This window comes from Nerophis ophidion, linkage group LG08, assembly GCF_033978795.1.
Source record: "Nerophis ophidion isolate RoL-2023_Sa linkage group LG08, RoL_Noph_v1.0, whole genome shotgun sequence".
Classification (NCBI taxonomy): Eukaryota; Metazoa; Chordata; class Actinopteri; order Syngnathiformes; family Syngnathidae; genus Nerophis; species Nerophis ophidion.
This window is the reverse complement of record NC_084618.1, coordinates 3494084-3514518: the sequence shown is the minus strand read 5'-3', so window position 1 is coordinate 3514518 and position 20435 is coordinate 3494084. Positions and strand designations below refer to the sequence as shown.

At 40.4% G+C, this 20435-nt stretch overlaps 2 protein-coding genes and 1 long non-coding RNA gene across 3 annotated transcripts in view; 2 read left to right on the top strand and 1 right to left on the bottom strand.

The window, feature by feature from the left end:
* Positions 1-19788, top strand: part of prkcea (protein kinase C, epsilon a) — a 128330-nt gene extending 108542 nt beyond the window's left edge. Inside the window, exons 13-15 of the mRNA XM_061907494.1 lie at positions 8717-8905; positions 13928-14074; positions 19639-19788. Of these exons, the coding sequence (XP_061763478.1) occupies positions 8717-8905; positions 13928-14074; positions 19639-19788 (486 nt within the window). The remainder of the gene's footprint in view (positions 1-8716; positions 8906-13927; positions 14075-19638) is intronic.
* The window catches only part of LOC133557207 (uncharacterized), a 27472-nt gene continuing 13170 nt past the window's right edge, over positions 6134-20435 (bottom strand). The window contains exon 5 of the long non-coding RNA XR_009807726.1: positions 6134-8943. This is a non-coding gene — a long non-coding RNA (uncharacterized LOC133557207). The remainder of the gene's footprint in view (positions 8944-20435) is intronic.
* Positions 20148-20435, top strand: part of LOC133557205 (uncharacterized) — a 2704-nt gene continuing 2416 nt past the window's right edge. Inside the window, exon 1 of the mRNA XM_061907495.1 lies at positions 20148-20435. This exon is cut by the window's right edge and continues 654 nt beyond it. Coding sequence (XP_061763479.1) covers positions 20148-20435 — 288 coding nt within the window.

Below are 20435 nucleotides of genomic sequence, written 5' to 3'. Positions count from 1 at the left end.
GACTGGACTCTCGCTATTATGTTAGATCCACTATGGACTGGACTCTCACTATTATGTTAGATCCACTATGGACTGGACTCTCACTATTATGTTAGAACCACTATGGACTGGACTCTCACAATTATGTTAGATCCACTATGGACTGGACTCTCACTATTATGTTTGATCCACTATGGACTGGACTCTCACTATTATGTTAGATCCACTATGGACTGGACTCTCACTATTATGTTAGATCCACTATGGACTGGACTTTCACAATATTATGTTAGATCCACTATAGACTGGACTCTCACTATTATGTTAGATCCACTATGGACTGGACTCTCACTATTATGTTAGATCCACTATGGACTGGACTCTCACACTATTATGTTAGATCCACTATGGACTGGACTCTCACTATTATGTTAGATCCACTATGGACTGGACTCTCACTATTATGTTAGATCCACTATGGACTGGACTCTCGCTATTATGTTAGATTCACTATGGACTGGACTCTCGCTATTATGTTAGATCCACTATGGACTGGACTCTCGCTGTTATGTTAGATCCACTATGGACTGGACTCTCACTATTATGTTAGATCCACTATGGACTGGACTCTCACTATTCTGTTAGATCCACTATGGACTGGACTCTCACAATATTATGTTAGATCCACTATGGACTGGACTCTCGCTATTATGTTAGATCCACTATGGACTGGACTCTCACTATTATGTTGGATCCACTATGGACTGGACTCTCACTATTATGTTTGATCCACTATGGACTGGACTCTCACTATTATGTTAGATCCACTATGGACTGGACTCTCACTATTATGTTAGATCCACTATGGACTGGACTCTCACTATTATGTTAGATCCACTATGGACTGGACTCTCACTATTATGTTAGATCCACTATGGACTGGACTCTCGCTATTATGTTAGATCCACTATGGACTGGACTCTCACTATTATGTTAGATCCACTATGGACTGGACTCTCACTATTATGTTAGATCCACTATGGACTGGACTCACACTATTATGTTAGATCCACTATGGACTGGACTCACACTATTATGTTAGATCCACTATGGACTGGACTCTCACTATTATGTTAGATCCACTATGGACTGGACTCTCACTATTATGTTAGATCCACTATGGACTGGACTTTCACAATATTATGTTAGATCCACTCGACGTCCATTGCATCCGGTGTCCCCTAAATGTGGGGCAGGGGTTCACCCACATCTGCGGTCCTCTCCAAGGTTTCTCATAGTCATTTATATTAACATCCCGCTGAGTTTTTTCCTTGCACTTATGTGGGACCTGAACCGAGGATGACGTTGTGGCTTGTGCAGCCCTTTGAGACACTTGTGATTTAGGGCTATATAACTAAACCTTTATTGAAATAATATTTATCAATAAAGTACTGTAACTTTTCTTACTAAATGTATTATTTGTTTTTATTTTGTGAGAGAAACCATACATGTAGTCCATGTAATCGCAAATGTTAACTTAAATATTGTCTGATTATGCAAAAATGTATTATCAAAAACTCAAACCCTTTTTTGAATAGAAATAAATACTAAAAATAAGTATTTCAAAGCAAGTTATCCATCAAAGTGTGCAATATAAAACTAGCAATATATTTCATGGTAAAATTGTGAAATTTACTGTATTTTTACAGCATTTTTCTGTAGATGAAAAAAACAGTCCTTTTTTTTTTTCTTTTTTTTTACTGTAATAACGTGGTGCCGTTTTGGCATTTACAGTAATACACCGACAAAATCTACAATAGTTTATTTCCGGTAAAAAAAACAAAAACAAAATTGCAGCTCAGGTGCCAAAATTTTACTGTAAAAATGCGGGTTTTTTTTTTTTTACAGTAAAACAATCAAATGTAAATTTTACAGTAAAATTCTGGCAACTGTGCTTTTTATTAGGGATGCAACGATTAATCGGTAACCATTTCCCTGTGACGTCACACACTGCTGCTAATGTAAACAAACAATGGGAATACCATAGCAAGATATAGCGACATTAGCTCGGATTCAAACTCGGATTTCAGCGACTTAAGCGATTCAACAGATTACGCATGTATTGAAACAGATGGTTGGAGTATGAAAGTATTGAAGAAGAAACTGAAGCTATTGACGCTATTCATAGCCATAGCATGGCCGAATAGCTGCGTTAGCATCGCCGGTAAAATGTGCGGACCGAACGATCAGGACTTTCGCATCTTTTGACACTGGAGCAACTTAAATCCGTCGATTGGTAGGTGTTTGTTTCGCATTAAATGTGGGTGGAAGGAAACGTAATATAGTTGCAAATGAATCTACAGGTTATCCATACATCTCTGTGCCATGTCTGCTTTAGCACCGCCGGTAAATAGCATGTTAGCGTCGATTAGCGTAGCATGTTAGCATCGATTAGCTGGCAGTCAACATCAACAAAACTCACCTTTGTGAATTTTTTGACTTTATAGTTGCAAATGCATCTGCAGGTTATCCATACATCTCTGTGCCATGTCTGCTTTAGCTCCGCCGGTAAATAGCATGTTAGCGTCGATTAGCGTAGCATGTTAGCATCGATTAGGTGGCAGTCAAAATCAACAAAACTCACCTTTGTGATTTCGTTGACTATCGTTGCAAATGCATCTGCAGGTTATCCATACATCTCTGTACCATGTCTGCTTTAGCACCGCCGGTAAATAGCATGTTAGCGTCGATTAGCGTAGCATGTTAGCATCGATTAGCTGGCAGTCAACATCAACAAAACTCACCTTTGTGAATTTTTTGACTTTATAGTTGCAAATGCATCTGCAGGTTATCCATACATCTCTGTGCCATGTCTGCTTTAGCTCCGCCGGTAAATAGCATGTTAGCGTCGATTAGCGTAGCATGTTAGCATCGATTAGCTGGCAGTCAACATCAACAAAACTCACCTTTGTGATTTCGTTGACTTAATCGTTGCAAATGCATCTGCAGGTTATCCATACATCTCTGTGCCATGTCCGCTTTAGCACCGCCGGTAAATAGCATGTTAGCATCGATTAGCGTAGCATGTTAGCATCGATTAGGTGGCAGTCAAAATCAACAAAACTCACCTTTGTGATTTCGTTGACTATCGTTGCAAATGCATCTGCAGGTTATCCATACATCTCTGTACCATGTCTGCTTTAGCTCCGCCGGTAAATAGCATGTTAGCGTCGATTAGCGTAGCATGTTAGCATCGATTAGCTGGCAGTCAACATCAACAAAACTCACCTTTGTGATTTCGTTGACTTAATCGTTGCAAATGCATCTGCAGGTTATCCATACATCTCTGTACCATGTCTGCTTTAGCTCCGCCGGTAAATAGCATGTTAGCGTCGATTAGCGTAGCATGTTAGCATCGATTAGCTGGCAGTCAACATCAACAAAACTCACCTTTGTGATTTCGTTGACTTAATCGTTGCAAATGCATCTGCAGGTTATCCATACATCTCTGTACCATGTCTGCTTTAGCACCGCCGGTAAATAGCATGTTAGCATCGATTAGCGTAGCATGTTAGCATCGATTAGGTGGCAGTCAAAATCAACAAAACTCACCTTTGTGATTTCGTTGACTATCGTTGCAAATGCATCTGCAGGTTATCCATACATCTCTGTACCATGTCTGCTTTAGCACCGCCGGTAAATAGCATGTTAGCGTCGATTAGCGTAGCATGTTAGCATCGATTAGCTGGCAGTCAACATCAACAAAACTCACCTTTGTGAATTTGTTGACTTTATAGTTGCAAATGCATCTACAGGTTATCCATACATCTCTGTACCATGTCTGCTTTAGCTCCGCCGGTAAATAGCATGTTAGCGTCGATTAGCGTAGCATGTTAGCATCGATTAGCTGGCAGTCAACATCAACAAAACTCACCTTTGTGATTTCGTTGACTTAATCGTTGCAAATGCATCTGCAGGTTATCCATACATCTCTGTGCCATGTCTGCCTTAGCATCACCGGTAAATAGCATGTTAGCGTCGATTAGCGTAGCATGTTAGCATCGATTAGCTGGCAGTCAACATCAACAAAACTCACCTTTGTGAATTTTTTGACTTTATAGTTGCAAATGCATCTGCAGGTTATCCATACATCTCTGTGCCATGTCTGCTTTAGCTCCGCCGGTAAATAGCATGTTAGCGTCGATTAGCGTAGCATGTTAGCATCGATTAGCTGGCAGTCAACATCAACAAAACTCACCTTTGTGATTTCGTTGACTTAATCGTTGCAAATGCATCTGCAGGTTATCCATACATCTCTGTGCCATGTCTGCTTTAGCATCGCCGGTAAAATGTGCAGAAACTTTTGTACATTCAATGGGGGTCTGGCGGCAGACACTTTGGCATCTTGGGGCCAGTGGTGCAACTTGAATCCCTCCCTGTTAGTGTTGTTACACCCTCCGACAACACACCCACGAGGCATGATGTCTCCAAGGTTCCAAAAAATAGTCGAAAAAACGGAAAATAACGGAGCTGAGACCCGGTGTTTGTAATGTGTTGAAAATGAAAATGGCGGGTGTGTTACCTCGGTGATGTCACATTCTGATGTCATTTCGTTGACTTTATAGTTGCAAATGCATCTGCAGGTTATCCATACATCTCTGTGTCATGTCTGCCTTAGCACCGCCGGTCAAATGTGGAGACACTCTGGCACATTCGATGGGGGTCTGGCGGCAGACACTTTGGCATCTTGGGGCCAGTGGTGCAACTTGAATCCCTCCCTGTTAGTGTTGTTACACCCTCCGACAACACACCCACCAGGCATGATGTCTCCAAGGTTCCAAAAAATAGTCGAAAAAACGGAAAATAACAGAGCTGAGACCCGGTGTTTGTAATGTGTTGAAAATGGCGGGTGTGTTACCTCGGCGACGTCACATTCTGACGTCATCGCCTCCAGCGCGATAAACAGAAAGGCGTTTAATTCGCCAAAATTCACCCATTTAGAGTTCGGAAATCGGTTAAAAAAATATATATGGTCTTTTTTCTGCACCATCAAGGTATATATTGACACTTACATAGGTCTGATGATAATGTTCCCCTTTAAATGTTACTTATTTATAATTTTTTCCAAAACAAACGCCTTATTTATCTGCATTTTATCAGTGAAAAACAAGCTTTGCTTGATTATTCTCTCCCGGGTATAATTGTTAGTTTCAGCGTTGTTTCCCAACTGCTGTGAAATGAAAATATTTTCCACGGAATGGATCTTATCATCGCTGGCACTCAATATCTCCCGGGGGCGGAAAGGGTTTGTTGCGTTCTGATCGGCGCCAGATTGATAAGCGACGACCTGCTTGTTGCCCGACAGATCCTGTACTAGAAAAAAGGGACACCATGCTCGCCTGTAAGGGAACAATCCTTCATGCATTACTAAAATATGTGAAGTAAAACCCTCACACGGCCATTAAATGTACAGAATGTGACGTTAGAAGCCATTAAAGGGGATTTTAGAGTAGAAGTGTAGTGCTGTAATGTTTACTTTCCGCCACAAGATGGCGTCCTTCTTTCCTTCCTCGTTGATGATTCCGTGAGGCGGGAAAAATTGCCTGACATTTTTGTTTTGTTGTGATGTTTGTAGTTGTTGTTGATGTCGTGCCTGCTTCTGCTCGTCCACACGAAGCCATTAAAAGAGGATCCAAGCTTCCAGCAGCACATCAATCAATGTTTACTTATATAGCCCTAAATCACAAGTGTCTCAAAGGGCTGCACAAACCACTACCACATCCTCGACTAGTGTCTCAAAGGGCTGCACAAACCACTACGACATCCTCGGTAGGCCCACATAAGGGCAAGGAAAACTCACACCCAGTGGGACGTCGGTGACAATGATGACTATGAGAACCTTGGAGAGGAGGAAAGCAATGGATGTCGAGCGGGTCTAACATGATACTGTGAAAGTTCAATCCACAATGGATCCAACACAGTCGCGAGAGTCCAGTCCAAAGCGGATCCAACACAGCAGCGAGAGTCCCGTTGACAGCGGAGCCAGCAGGAAACCATCCCAAGCGGAGGCGGATCAGCTTTGCCTTCTTCACTCAAACATGGCCGACGTGAACGTCACCGCTTAGTCAGCTTGTTGCTTCTCTCGCTTTCACTTTCACTTTCACTTTGGCAGATAGTTGACTTTTACTTTCAATAAAAAAAGCTCACAAAGGCGGTTATTTAGTTAGTTAAATATGTCACTTCCATCACTCCATAACTCTTGGTGGCCATCTTCAGTCTCCAAGGAAGAAGACCCCTGTTGATTTTGAGAAGGGGCTGAACTAATGCAAAAAAAAAAAAAAATCTAAAACTTTTACCTAAATTTTATCTGAACAAGGCAAAAAAAACAAAAAACCCTATTGATTTTAATGGTAACCACAGTAACAAGAACCGTATTGTTTTTATATTGTATGTATTCTCTACTCTTAGACTATGTATTTACTTCCTAATTAGAAGTATTTTTTTTGGCGTTCAAAGAAAGAACTCTACACATTTTGAAAGTAGGTCAAAATGTCCTTTCTTAGAACCCTATTTATTTTCACACAATGTCAGTCAGGCTTTACTAGTTTGTTTCTAGTTCTTCACATTTTGGGGGTACACGACTGCAAGGCGTACTGGGTGACACAGAGTACACTAATGGTTGTGATATAAACAATTTTAACACTCTTTGTAATATGTGCCACGCTGTGAAGCCACACCAATTAAGAACGGCAAACACATTTTGGGAGAACATCCTCACAGTAACACAACATAAACGCAACATAACAAATACCCAGAATCCTTTGTATCCAGGGACGGCGTGGCGCAGTGGAAAGAGTGGCTGTGCGCAACCCGAGCGTCCCTGGTTCAATCCCCACCTAGTACCAACCTCGTCACGTCCGTTGTGTCCTGAGCAAGACACTTCACCCTTGCTGCTGATGGGTGCTGGTTAGCGCCTTGCATGGCAGCTCCCTCCATCAGTGTGTGAATGTGTGAATGTGGAAGTAGTGTCAAAGCGCTTTGAATACCTTGAAGGTAGAAAAGCGCTATACAAGTACAACCCATTTATTATTATTTATCATTTTAATTGGTATTTATAGTTAGAAGTGGGAAAATGGATCCACTATGGACTGGACTCTCACTATTATGTTAGATCCACTATGGACTGGACTCTCACTATTATGTTAGATCCACTATGGACTGGACTCTCACTATTATGTTAGATCCACTATGGACTGGACTCTCACTATTATGTTATATCCACTATGGACTGGACTCTCACTATTATGTTAGATCCACTATGGACTGGACTCTCACTATTATGTTAGATCCACTATGGACTGGACTCTCACTATTATGTTAGATCCACTATGGACTGGACTCTCACTGTTATGTTTGATCCACTATGGACTGGACTCTCACTATTATGTTAGATCCACTATGGACTGGACTCTCACTGTTATGTTTGATCCACTATGGACTGGACTCTCACTATTATGTTAGACCCACTATGGACTGGACTCTCACTATTATGTTAGATCCACTATGGACTGGACTCTCACTATTATGTTAGATCTACTATGGACTGGACTCTCGCTATTATGTTAGATCCACTATGGACTGGACTCTCACTATTATGTTGGATCCACTATGGACTGGACTCTCACTATTATGTTAGATCCACTATGGACTGGACTCTCACTATTATGTTGGATCCACTATGGACTGGACTCTCACTATTATGTTAGACCCACTATGGACTGGACTCTCACTATCATGTTAGATCCACTATGGACTGGACTCTCACTATTATGTTAGATCCACTATGGACTGGACTCTCACTATTATGTTAGATCCACTATGGACTTGACTCTTTCTATTATGTTAGATCCACTATGGACTGGACTCTCACTATTATGTTAGATCCACTATGGACTGGACTCTCACTATTATGTTAGATCCACTATGGACTGGACTCTCACTATTATGTTAGATCCACTATGGACTTGACTCTTTCTATTATGTTGGATCCACTATGGACTGGACTCTCACTAGTATGTTAGATCCACTATGGACTGGACTCTGACTATTATGTTAGATCCACTATGGACTGGACTCTCACTATTATGTTAGATCCACTATGGACTGGACTCTCACTGTTATGTTTGATCCACTATGGACTGGACTCTCACTATTATGTTAGACCCACTATGGACTGGACTCTCACTATTATGTTAGATCCACTATGGACTGGACTCTCACTATTATGTTAGATCCACTATGGACTGGACTCTCACTATTATGTTAGATCCACTATGGACTGGACTCTCACTATTATGTTAGATCCACTATGGACTGGACTCTCACTATTATGTTAGATCCACTATGGACTGGACTCTCCTATTATGTTAGATCCACTATGGACTGGACTCTCACTATTATGTTAGATCCACTATGGACTGGACTCTCCTATTATGTTAGATCCACTATGGACTGGACTCTCACTATTATGTTAGATCCACTATGGACTGGACTCTCCTATTATGTTAGATCCACTATGGACTGGACTCTCCTATTATGTTAGATCCACTTGGGACTGGACTCTCACTATTATGCTTGTCATCGCTGGCACTCCATATCCCCCGGGGGGGCGGGAAGGGTTTGTTGCGTTCCGATCGGCACCAGATTGATAAGCCACGATGTCCTTGTCTCCCAACAGATCCTGCAGGAACTGGAGTACGGCGCCTCGGTGGACTGGTGGGCCCTGGGGGTCCTGATGTACGAGATGATGGCCGGGCAGCCCCCCTTCGAGGCCGACAACGAGGACGACCTGTTCGAGTCCATCCTCCACGACGATGTCCTCTACCCCGTGTGGCTCAGCAAGGAGGCCGTGTCCATCCTCAGAGCGGTACGTGTCAGCGAAGGCATCACAAGACGGGCCTGGAACTGTAAATGTGAAAAGTCGTTATGTGGAACAAGTAGGCGTGCGCCCCTGATTTTCCTGAAGAAGCATGAGATTTAGTTCTAGTCGTTCTTTCAATGCCGATTAGGGCTGGAATGCCAATTAATCGATTAAATCAATTAATTTCACTAAGAAAAAGCTTCAATCTTTATTCTGTTGCTTCAATGAATCCTTTAATGCAGGGGTGCCCACACTTTTTCTGCAGGCGAGCTACTTTTCAATTGACCAACTCGAGGGGATCTACCTCATTTATATATATCATTTATATTTATTTATTTATGAAAGAGACATTTTTGTAAACAAGTTAAATGATAAACAAGCATGTGTGACACATATAGATTCCTTTCTTTCACGAAGACAAGAATATAAGTTGGTGTATTACCTGATTCTGATGACTTGCATTGATTGGAATCAGACAGTAATGATGATAACGCCCACATTTTCAAATGGAGGAGAAAAAAAGTCCTCATTTCTGTCCAATACTACATGAAAGTGGTTGGATTTGGCATCTCATTTGTCCAACTTGCATACTCCTTTTTAAACACTTTGTTATGAGAGTAGCATATGTGTGTGGCCCTTTAATGTCTGGCAGCAGGTGAGTGTGCGGGTGGGCAAGCAAGTGAGAAAGCGGGGGAGAAATACATTGGCATCAAACTCCGTAGCTTGCTAGCTTTCTGAGACTCTTATTTTGTTAGCACAGGCAGGATGAAACAGGTCTTTTATGGTGAAGACAGGAAGTGTGCAGTCGCTCTTTAGAGTTTTGACAGTAGGTACGGAGTCTCTAGAAATAAAATGTGTTTCTCTGCGTCCGCCCTGTTGGTGATTTTCTTCTTAAATATGAGCTGGCAGCAGCCAGCGTCATCTCACAAGATCCTCGGGTGCCGAGAATGTCAAACAACTGACCAAAGTGAAGTCTTGGTATGATTGATGATTGCTCATTTTTATGTCGATTTTTTAATGCCTGGCTTGAGATCGACTGACACACCCTCCGAGATCGACGTAATGCCCACCCCTGCTTTAATGAGTGTACCGTATTTTCTAGACCAGGGGTAGGGAACCTGTGGCTCTTTTGATGACTACATCTGGCTCCCAGATAAATCTTAGCTGGCATTGCTTAACACGATAAGTCAGTGTTTTTCAACCTTTTTTGGAGCCAAAACCAAATTTTTTCCATTGAAAAAATTCAGAGGCGCACCACCAGCAGAAAACATTAAAAAAATTCAACTCAGTAGCCGATATTGACAAAAAAAAATAGTTCTCGCAATAGTTCTTGTCTCTATGTAGGTGTATTGTCAAGCCGTAACTTATTTTGAGTTTTTCCGGTGTTTTCCTGTGTGACTTGCGCTCCGATTTTGGTGGCTTTTCCTCTTTTGTTGGTATTTTCCTGTAGCAGTTTCATGTCCTCCTTGAATGCTATTCATGGCACCTGCTTTGTTTTTACAATCAAGACTATTTAAGTTGTGTGTGGACATTGTTGATTGTCATGCCATGTACGGGATGTACTTTGTGGACGCCATCTGCTCCGCACACTGTAAGTCTTTGCTGTCGTCCAGCATTCGGTTTTTGTTTACTTTCTAGCCAGTTCAGTTTTATTTTTGTTTTGCTTCAATGCCTTTTCTTAGCGGCACTGGCCTTTTGTTTATTTTTAGTATAAGTGTTGGATACCTTTTTACCTGCATGCTGCCTCCCGCATATTGTGATCATGACATACCATGTTCCCGACATGTACAAAAGCAACCTGCTGCCCCCTACTGATATGGAAGAGTATAACATGCTTACTCTTAGACAGCACAGACACTCAATAACAGCACATTTTTGAATTATAGTTACAGGTTTGCAAAAAATATTATCAACCCAATTAGGTGAAATCACATAATCTCTCCCACGACACACCAGATTGTATGTGCCGCGGCACAGTGGTTGGAAAACACAGCGATAAGTAATGAATAATTCCGCTGGTAATCACAGTGTTAAAAATAACGTTCAAAATATAAAACATTCTCATGCATTTTGATCCATCCATCCGTTTTCTACCGTCCCTGTTCAAGAAGTCGCATTAATGGTAAGAAATATTTTATTCATTAGCTTCAGAATAACAATGTTGTTAAAAAGAAGAAGATACTTATTGTATTTTTAAAATGTTGGTCTTACTTAAAAATGCACACATTTATTTGTATTCAGTGTTAAAAATTATTATTATATGGCTCTCAAGGAAATAAAATTGATTATATTTTGCTTTCATGGCTCTCTCAGCCAAAAAGGTTCCCGACCCCTGTTCTGGACCATAGGGCGCACCAGATTAGAAGGCGCATTATAGGAGTCATAGTATTATCATTTTTTTTCGAAATGTACAAACCCTGTTTCCATATGAGTTGGGAAATTATGTTAGATGTAAATATAAACAGAATACAATCATTTGCAAATCCTTTTCAACCCATATTCAGTTGAATATGCTATTTTTCAACAAAGTCTGTCGGTTGCTTTCCAACAATTGTCTTTTGTGGCTGTGACAGGCACGCTCTCGCTCTCACGCCAGCTCCACCCCCGTCTCTCCTCCTGGTTGCCGCTTATACAGACCGATAGGTGATTAGATAACAAGGCCCACCTGGGCCATCTACGCACCTGTCGCTGACTTCCAGGCAGGTCCTGGCTCACGCCGTTTGGCTGCAGGCCCGCAGGCCACGCCCCCCACCACAGCATAATATTGCGAAACAAAACGGCCGGTAATATGTCTGCTAATAGGTGTCATTTTGCGGTCCTTACACACGCACCATAGTAATATTTGTATGTTTAATGCGCCGATAATCCGTCAAGCGGCGTAGCTTCACAGCTTACTGAAGTCGTACTAAAAAATGTTGACGGATTTTTTAGCGCCGTGTGTAATGTTGTATATTCTCAATGGAACAATTCAAGTTTTGGTGTTTTTTACTGCCATCATATTGCAGTCTACACATATCGCTTATGTGTGACTGCCATCTACTGGTCACTTATCATTATCCGGGTTTTGCAATGATTCACATTTGAAACGGTCGAATTATTTTACCGAGGTTTATCATTAATACCAATAAGTCTTTCATCCCTGTTGTTTTAAAATACGGTACGTCTGTTTTTAAGCACTTCAATCAATCAATCAATCAATCAATGTTTACTTATATAGCCCTAAATCACTAGTGTCTCAAAGGGCTGCACAAACCACTACGACATCCTCGGTAGGCCCACATAAGGACAAGGAAAACTCACACCCAGTGGGACGTCGGTGACAATGATGACTATGAGAACCTTGGAGAGGAGGGAAGCAATGGATGTCGAGCGGGTCTAACATGATACTGTGAAAGTTCAATCCATAATGGATCCAACACAGTCGCGAGAGTCCAGTCCAAAGCGGATCCAACACAGCAGCGAGAGTCCCGCTCACAGCGGAGCCAGCAGGAAACCATCCCAAGCGGAGGCGGATCAGCGCAGAGATGTCCCCGGCCGATACACAGGCAAGCAGTACATGGCCACCGGATCGGACCGGACCCCTTCCACAAGGGAGAGTGGGACATAGGAGAAAAAGAAAAGAAACGGCAGATCAACTGGTCTAAAAAGGAGGTCTATTTAAACGCTAGAGTATACAAATGAGTTTTAAGGTGAGACTTAAATGATTCTACTGAGGTAGCATCTCGAACTGTTACCGGGAGGGCATTCCAGAGTACTGGAGCCCGAAATGAAAACGCTCTATAGCCCGCAGACTTTTTTTGGGCTTTGGGAATCACTAATAAGCCGGAGTCCTTTGAACGCAGATTTCTTGCCGGGACATATGGTACAATACAATCGGCAAGATAGGATGGAGCTAGACCGTGTAGTATTTTATACGTAAGTAGTAAAACCTTAAAGTCACATCTTAAGTGCACAGGAAGCCAGTGCAGGTGAGCCAGTATAGGTATATATGTATGTATATATGTATATAAAGGTATATACAGTATAGGTATATATGTATGTATATATGTATATAAAGGTATATACAGTATAGGTATATATGTATGTATGTATGTATATAAAGGTATATACAGTATAGGTATATATGTATCTATATATGTATATAAAGGTATATACAGTACAGGCGTAATATGATCAAACTTTCTTGTTCTTGTCAAAAGTCTAGCAGCCGCATTTTGTACCAACTGTAATCTTTTAATGCTAGACATGGGGAGACCCGAAAATAATACGTTACAGCAATCGAGACGAGGCGTAACAAACGCATGGATAATGATCTCAGCGTCTTTGGTGGACAGAATGGAGCGAATTTTAGCGATATTACGGAGATGAAAGAAGGCCGTTTTAGTAACGCTTTTAATGTGTGCCTTTTGGAAAATCAAAAAAATGCTCTAGTTTATCCACGCCCACGTTAGGAGACGATGCGGCTAATTGAAAAATCCGCCTTTCCAAAGATAACATAGCTCACTTTTTGAGTTGTGACTTCATTAATGTGTGTTTGTTAATCATTCTACGGATCATAGAGGAGGTTTTTTTTCCTGAAAATGTGACCCCGGGGGCAATTTAGTTGAATAGCTCTGCTCCACCAAAACGTTTCAGTCCAAAGAGCTAAAACTATCATTCATATTTCATGCACTAGAAGCTCCCGGCGCACTCCAAGCCGCTAAAAGTGCACTTAACGCCATTTAGCGGCGAGGCGTTATGACCGGCGAACAAAAAAAAACAGGCGGACAAAAAGTCAGTCAGAGGTGTGGAATAATAACAATGTGATCATAGAGACACAAATTGATGTTGCTGTACTTAACGGGCGAGGCGACAAAAGCAACGTCGCTTTCAACGGCGGCAAAGGAGAGACCCGTGTGTGACCCGTTTCATTACTCCCACGCCGCTTCCTGCCATCACTGCCGAGATTTTATATATATACGTATTTTTTTTTTCCCAGCCTTTTCTGGTCCACTTCTAATGTGACGGCCACGCCGTGTTTGTGTGCAGTTTATGACCAAGAACCCGGCCAAGCGTCTGGGCTGCGTGGTGAGCCAAGGCTGCGAGGACGCCATCAAGACGCACGCCTTCTTCCGAGAGATCGACTGGCTGCTGCTGGAGCAGAGGAAAGTCCGACCCCCGTTTAAACCCAGAATTGTAAGAAACAACACACACGCACACACAAGTATTACTGTCAGGTGTTATTGGGGGCGGCATAGCTCGGTTGGTAGAGTGGCCGTGCCAGCAACTTGAGGGTTGCAGGTTCGATTCCCGCTTCCGCCATTCTAGTCACTGCCGTTGTGTCCTTGGGCAAGACACTTTACCCACCTGCTCCCAGTGCCACCCACACTGGTTTGAATGTAACTTAGATATTGGGTTTCACTATGTAAAGCGCTTTGAGTCACTAGAGAAAAGCGCTATATAAATATAATTCACTTCATTATTAGGTGCCCATTTTACCCAGTTTGTTTCATTTGATTGTTGTAATTCTGTCCTTTTTCGGCTATAAATTGAAGTTAAAGGGGAACATTATCTGCAGACCTATGTAAGCGTCAATATATACCTTGATGGTGCAGAAAAAAGACCATCTATTTTTTTTACCGATTTCCGAACTCTAAATGGGTGAATTTTGGCAAATTAAACGCCTTTCTGTTTATCGCTCTTTTAACAATGACGTCAGAATGTGACGTCACCAAGGTAACACACCCACCATTTTCATTTTCAACACATTACAAACACCGGGTCTCAGCTCTGTTATTTTCCGTTTTTTGGACTATTTTTTGGAACCTTGGAGACATCATGCCTCGTGGGTGTGTTGTCGGAGGGTGTAACAACACTAACAGGGAGGGATTCAAGTTGCACCACTGGCCCCAAGATGCCAAAGTGTCTGCCGCCAGACCCCCATTGAATGTACAAAAGTTTCTGCACATTTTACCGGCGATGCTAAGGCAGACATGGCACAGAGATGTATGGATAACCTGCAGATGCATTTGCAACGATAAAATCAACTAAATCACAAAGGTGAGTTTTGTTGATGTTGTTGACTTATGTGCTAATCAGACATATTTGGTCGCAGCGTGACTGCCAGCTAATCGATGCTAACATGCTACGCTAATCGACGCTAACATGCTATTTACCGGCGGTGCTAAAGCGGACATGGCACAGAGATGTATGGATAACCTGCAGATGCATTTGCAACTATAAAGTCAATGAAATCACAAAGGTGAGTTTTGTTGATGTTGACTGCCAGCTAACCGATGCTAACATGCTATGCTAATCGACGCTAACATGCTATTTACCGGCGGTGCTAAAGCAGACATGGCACAGAGATGTATGGATAACCTGCAGATGCATTTGCAACTATAAAGTCAACGAACTCACAAAGGTGAGTTTTGTTGATGTTGACTGCCAGCTAATCGATGCTAACATGCTACGCTAATCGATGCTAACATGCTATTTACCGGCGGTGCTAAAGCAGACATGGCACAGAGATGTATGGATAACCTGTAAATGCATTTGCAACTATATTACGTTTCCTTCCACCCACATTTAATGCGAAACAAACACTTACCAATCGACGGATTTAAGTTGCTCCAGTGTCACAAGATGCAAAAGTCCTGATCGTTTGGTCCGCACATTTTACCGGCGATGCTAACGCAGCTATTCGGCCATGCTATGGCTATGAATAGCGTCAATAGCTATTCGCTCGATAGCTTCAGTTTCTTCTTCAATATTTTCATACTCCAACCATCTGCTTCAATACATGCGTAATCTGTTGAATCGCTTAAGTCGCTGAAATCCGAGTTTGAATCCGAGCTAATGTCACTATATCTTGCTGTGGTATTCCCATTGTTTGTTTACATTGGCAGCACTGTGTGACGTCACAGGGAAATGGCCAGTGTCTTCGCAGAGAGCCGAAAATAAGGCACTTTATAGCTTTATTTAGGGATATTCCGAGACCGGTAAAATTTTGAAAAAAACTTCAAAAAATACAACAAGCCACTGGGAACTGATTTTTATTGTTTTTAACCCTTTTGAAATTGTGATAATGTTCCCTTTAAAGGCCTACTGAAATGAGATGTTCTTATTTAAACGGGGATAGCAGCTCCATTCTATGTGTCATACTTCATCATTTCGCCATATTGCCATATTTTTGCTGAAAGGATTTAGTAGAGAACATCGATGACAAAGTTCGCAACTTTTGGACGCTGATAAAAAAGCCTTGCCTTTACCGGAAGTAGCAAACAATGACATTATCGGTGTGAGGGCTCCTCACATTGTTTATAATGGGAGCCTCCAGCAACAAGAGCTATTCGGAGCGAGAAAACGACATTTTCCCCATTAATTTGAGCGAGGATGAAGGATTTGTGGCTGAGGATATTGATAGCGAAGGACTAGAAAAAAAATGTAAAATTAAAAAATAAATTGGGAGCGATTCAGATGTTTTTAGACACATTTACTAGGATAATTCTGGGAAATCACTTATCTTTCTATTGTGAAGTTTTGCACTAGTTTAACTAATATATATATATATGTATATATATATATATATATATGTGTATGATGTATATATACATGTGTATATATGTATAATATATATATAAGTATGTGTGTGTATATATATATGTGATATATATACAGTATGTATATACTTATACTGTGTGTCTATATTTATATATATGCAATTGTGTGTGTATGTATGTATATATATATATATAATGTGTGTGTGTGGTATATATTGGTATATGTTATATTAGTATATATATTTGTTGCCTTTAAAAACTAATACAACTTAAGTTAATTAAAAAAGTAAAATAGAGTTCAGGAGTAATATAAATATGTAGAATATATCAAGTGAGTGATGAAAGTATGTGTATATATATATATATATTATATATATATATGTATATGTGTGTGTATATATATATATATACACACATATATATATGTGTGTATATATATATGTATATATGTGTATGTGTATAAATGTGTATGTGTACTGTATATTTATATATGTGTGTGTGCCTGTGTGTGTATATATATATATATATATATATATATATATATACACACACACATATATACATTTATATGTATATATATGTGTGTATATATATGTATATATGTGTGTGTATATAAATGTGTATGTATATACGTATATATATATATGTGTGTGTGTGTATATATATGTGTGTGTGTATATGTATATATATTTATATACATTCACACATAAATATATATACAAACATATATACATGTATGTATATATATATATATATATATATATATATATATATATATATTATATCTTTTTTAAAGTCTTATTTCTTATAGCAAGCAGACAGGCAACAAATGCTACGGGTCTTTGGAAAACATGCTAGCATACACAATCATTAGATTAATGAAATTAATATTATTTATTAATTAATGGAGTTGTTGTAAATTTGTGTTGCTTATTGGCTGCAATGTTTTTCCATCGTTCTTGCTCAAATTTGACAGGACTGTGCTGGACAGTCCCCTAAACGCCTTTGCTAAATTTGGCTGAATGCTCTAAAGTTACAGAGGACGTTTTTGTCAAACTGTGAGAGGAATTTCAAGTCCGTCCGACCTATTAGGTTTAATCACAGCAGGTGGTGTGGTGTGCAAAACAGCTGGTTTAGAAACGTTTTCAGCTTTTTTTTCTGTGCAGCTCTTCAGGAGTAGGAGCACAAGTTTATAAATGTATGAAAAAATGAGGGCGATCATCAATTATAATAAGCTTTAGTCCAGGGGTCAGCAACCTTTTTGAAAGCAAGAGCTACTTCTTGGGTACTGATTAATGCCAAGGGCTACCAGTTTGATACACACTTCAATAAATTGCCAGAAATAGCCAATTTGCTCAATTTACCTTTGATAAATAAATCTATATATATATACACAAAAAATGGGTATTTCTGTCTGTCATTCCGTCGTACATTTTTTTTCCTTTCACGGAAGGTTTTTTGTAGAGAATGAATGATGAAAAAACGGTTTAAAAGAGGAGAAAACACGAAAAAAGTTAAAATACAATTTTGAAACGTAGTTTATCTTCAATTTCAACTCTTTAAAATTCAAAATTCAACCCAAAAAAATGAATAGAAAAACTAGCTAATTCGAATCTTTTTGGGCTTCACGGTGGCAGAGGGGTTAGTGCATCTGCCTCACAATACGAAGGTCCTGCAGTCCTGGGTTCAAATCCAGGCTCGGGATCTTTCTGTGTGGAGTTTGCATGTTCTCCCCGTGAATGCGTGGGTTCCCTCCGGGTACTCCGGCTTCCTCCCACTTCCAAAGACATGCACCTGGGGATAGGTTGATTGGCAACACTAAATTGGCCCTAATGTGTGAATGTGAGTGTGAATGTTGTCTGTCTATCTGTGTTGGCCCTGCGATGAGGTGGCGACTTGTCCAGGGTGTACCCCGCCTTCCGCCCGATTGTAGCTGAGATAGGCGCCAGCGCCCCCCGCGACCCCGAAAGGGAATAAGCGGTAGGAAATGGATGGATGGATTGAAAAATATTAAAAATATAATTTATGGAACATCATTAGTAATTTTTCCTGATTAAGATTAATTTTAGAAATTTGATGACATGTTTTAAATAGGTTCAAATCCAATCATGCACTTTGTTAGAATATATAACAAATTGGACCAAGCTATATTTCCAACAAAGGCAAATCATTATTTCTTCTAGATTTTCCAGAACAAGAATTTTAAAAGAAATTCAAAAGACTTTTAAATAAGATTTAAATTTGATTCTAAAGATTTTTCTAGATTGGCCAGAATATATTTTTTTTAATTTTAATCATAATAAGTGTGAAGAAATATTTCACAAATATTCTTTGTCAAAAAAACAGAAGCTAAAATGAAGAATTAAATTAAAATGTATTTATTATTCTTTACAATAATAAAAAAATAAATATTTGAACATTGATTTAAATTGTCAGGAAAGAAGAGGAAGAAATTTAAAAGATAAAAAGGTATATGTGTTTAAAAATCCTAAAATAATTTTAAAGGTTGTATATTTTCTGTAAAATTGTCTTTCTGAAAAGTTATTAGAAGCAAAGTAAAAAAAATACATGAATTTATTTAAACAAGTGAAGACCAAGTCTTTAAAATATTTTCTTGGATTTTCAAATTCTATTTGAGTTTTGTCTCTCTTAGAATTAAAAATGGTGAGCAAAGCGAGACCAGCTTGCTAGTAAATAAATAACATTTAAAAAAATAGAGGCAGCTCACTGGTAAGTGCTGCTATTTGAGCTATTTTTAGAACAGGCCAGCAGGCAACTCATCTGGTCCTTACGGGCACCGCGTTGGTGACCCTGCTTTAGTCCATAAGTGAGCCTTAAATCTGCCCATTTTAGTTAAAATATGGCTATTTTTTCTACTCATTCACTTAAAACTTTGAAGATACAAATGGATTAATGTGTATTTGGAACATGCCTCTTGCGCTGTAATTAAACGAGGACCCCTGGTGGCGGTTCAGGGTACTGACACATTGTTAGTAAATGATTATTTTGTTTGTGCAAAGTAAAACACCAACAATTACACAAAACAATAAAAACACAAGAAATTGTCAGTTCTGTGAGATCCAGTAAGTACCACAGATGCAGTGAATGACGCCGGTCAGAAGGTGGCGCTCTTATGTCACGTCTGATTGTAAAGAGCGCACTAATGCACATGTGTGTGTGTGTGTGTGTTTCCTGCAGAAGACCAAGCGAGACGTGAATAACTTCGACCAGGACTTCACCAAGGAGGACCCCGTCCTGACGCCCACTGACGAGACCATCATACGGCAGATCAACCAGGAGGAGTTCAAAGACTTCTCCTATTGCGCCCCCGAGGAGACGCACACCTGACACTAACACACACACACACACACACACACACATACACACACACACACACACACACACACACATGCAGAAGTGAGTACCACCCTCACATTTGTTTCATCTTGTCAATAGTAAGTACACTTGGGTGCCTTTAGAGTAGTCAGTGTACAGCTTGTTTACAACCGTGTAGATTTACTGTCAACTCAACACACTGCCATCTTGTGTCAGTATTTGGCAGCCTCCCACTGTCCTAATTGTGTGAGCACTATTGTCATCCAGCACTGCCTTTGTGCTTTTGGGCACGGCATTGAGCGGACTTGTATAAATTGATAGTGGAGTCCTTTTCCACTCATCCATGATGAGATCACAGGTGGAGCTAGTGGATGTTAGACACCTTCTTTCTTTCCTTCCTTCCTTCCTTCCTTCCACTACTACAACGAAGAAACACAGCATCACATGTTGAAATTCCATCTTTACCCTCAATGAACTGCAGCGCCCCCAGTGCCGGCAGCACTCATGCAGCTTCCTTCCTTCCTTCCATCCATCCATCCTTCCTTCCTTCCTTCCTTCCATCCATCCATCCATCCTTCCACTGGTACAACATGACATCACATGTTGGAATTTCATCTTTCCCCTCAGTAAACCACAGCTCCTCAATGCCGGCAGCACTC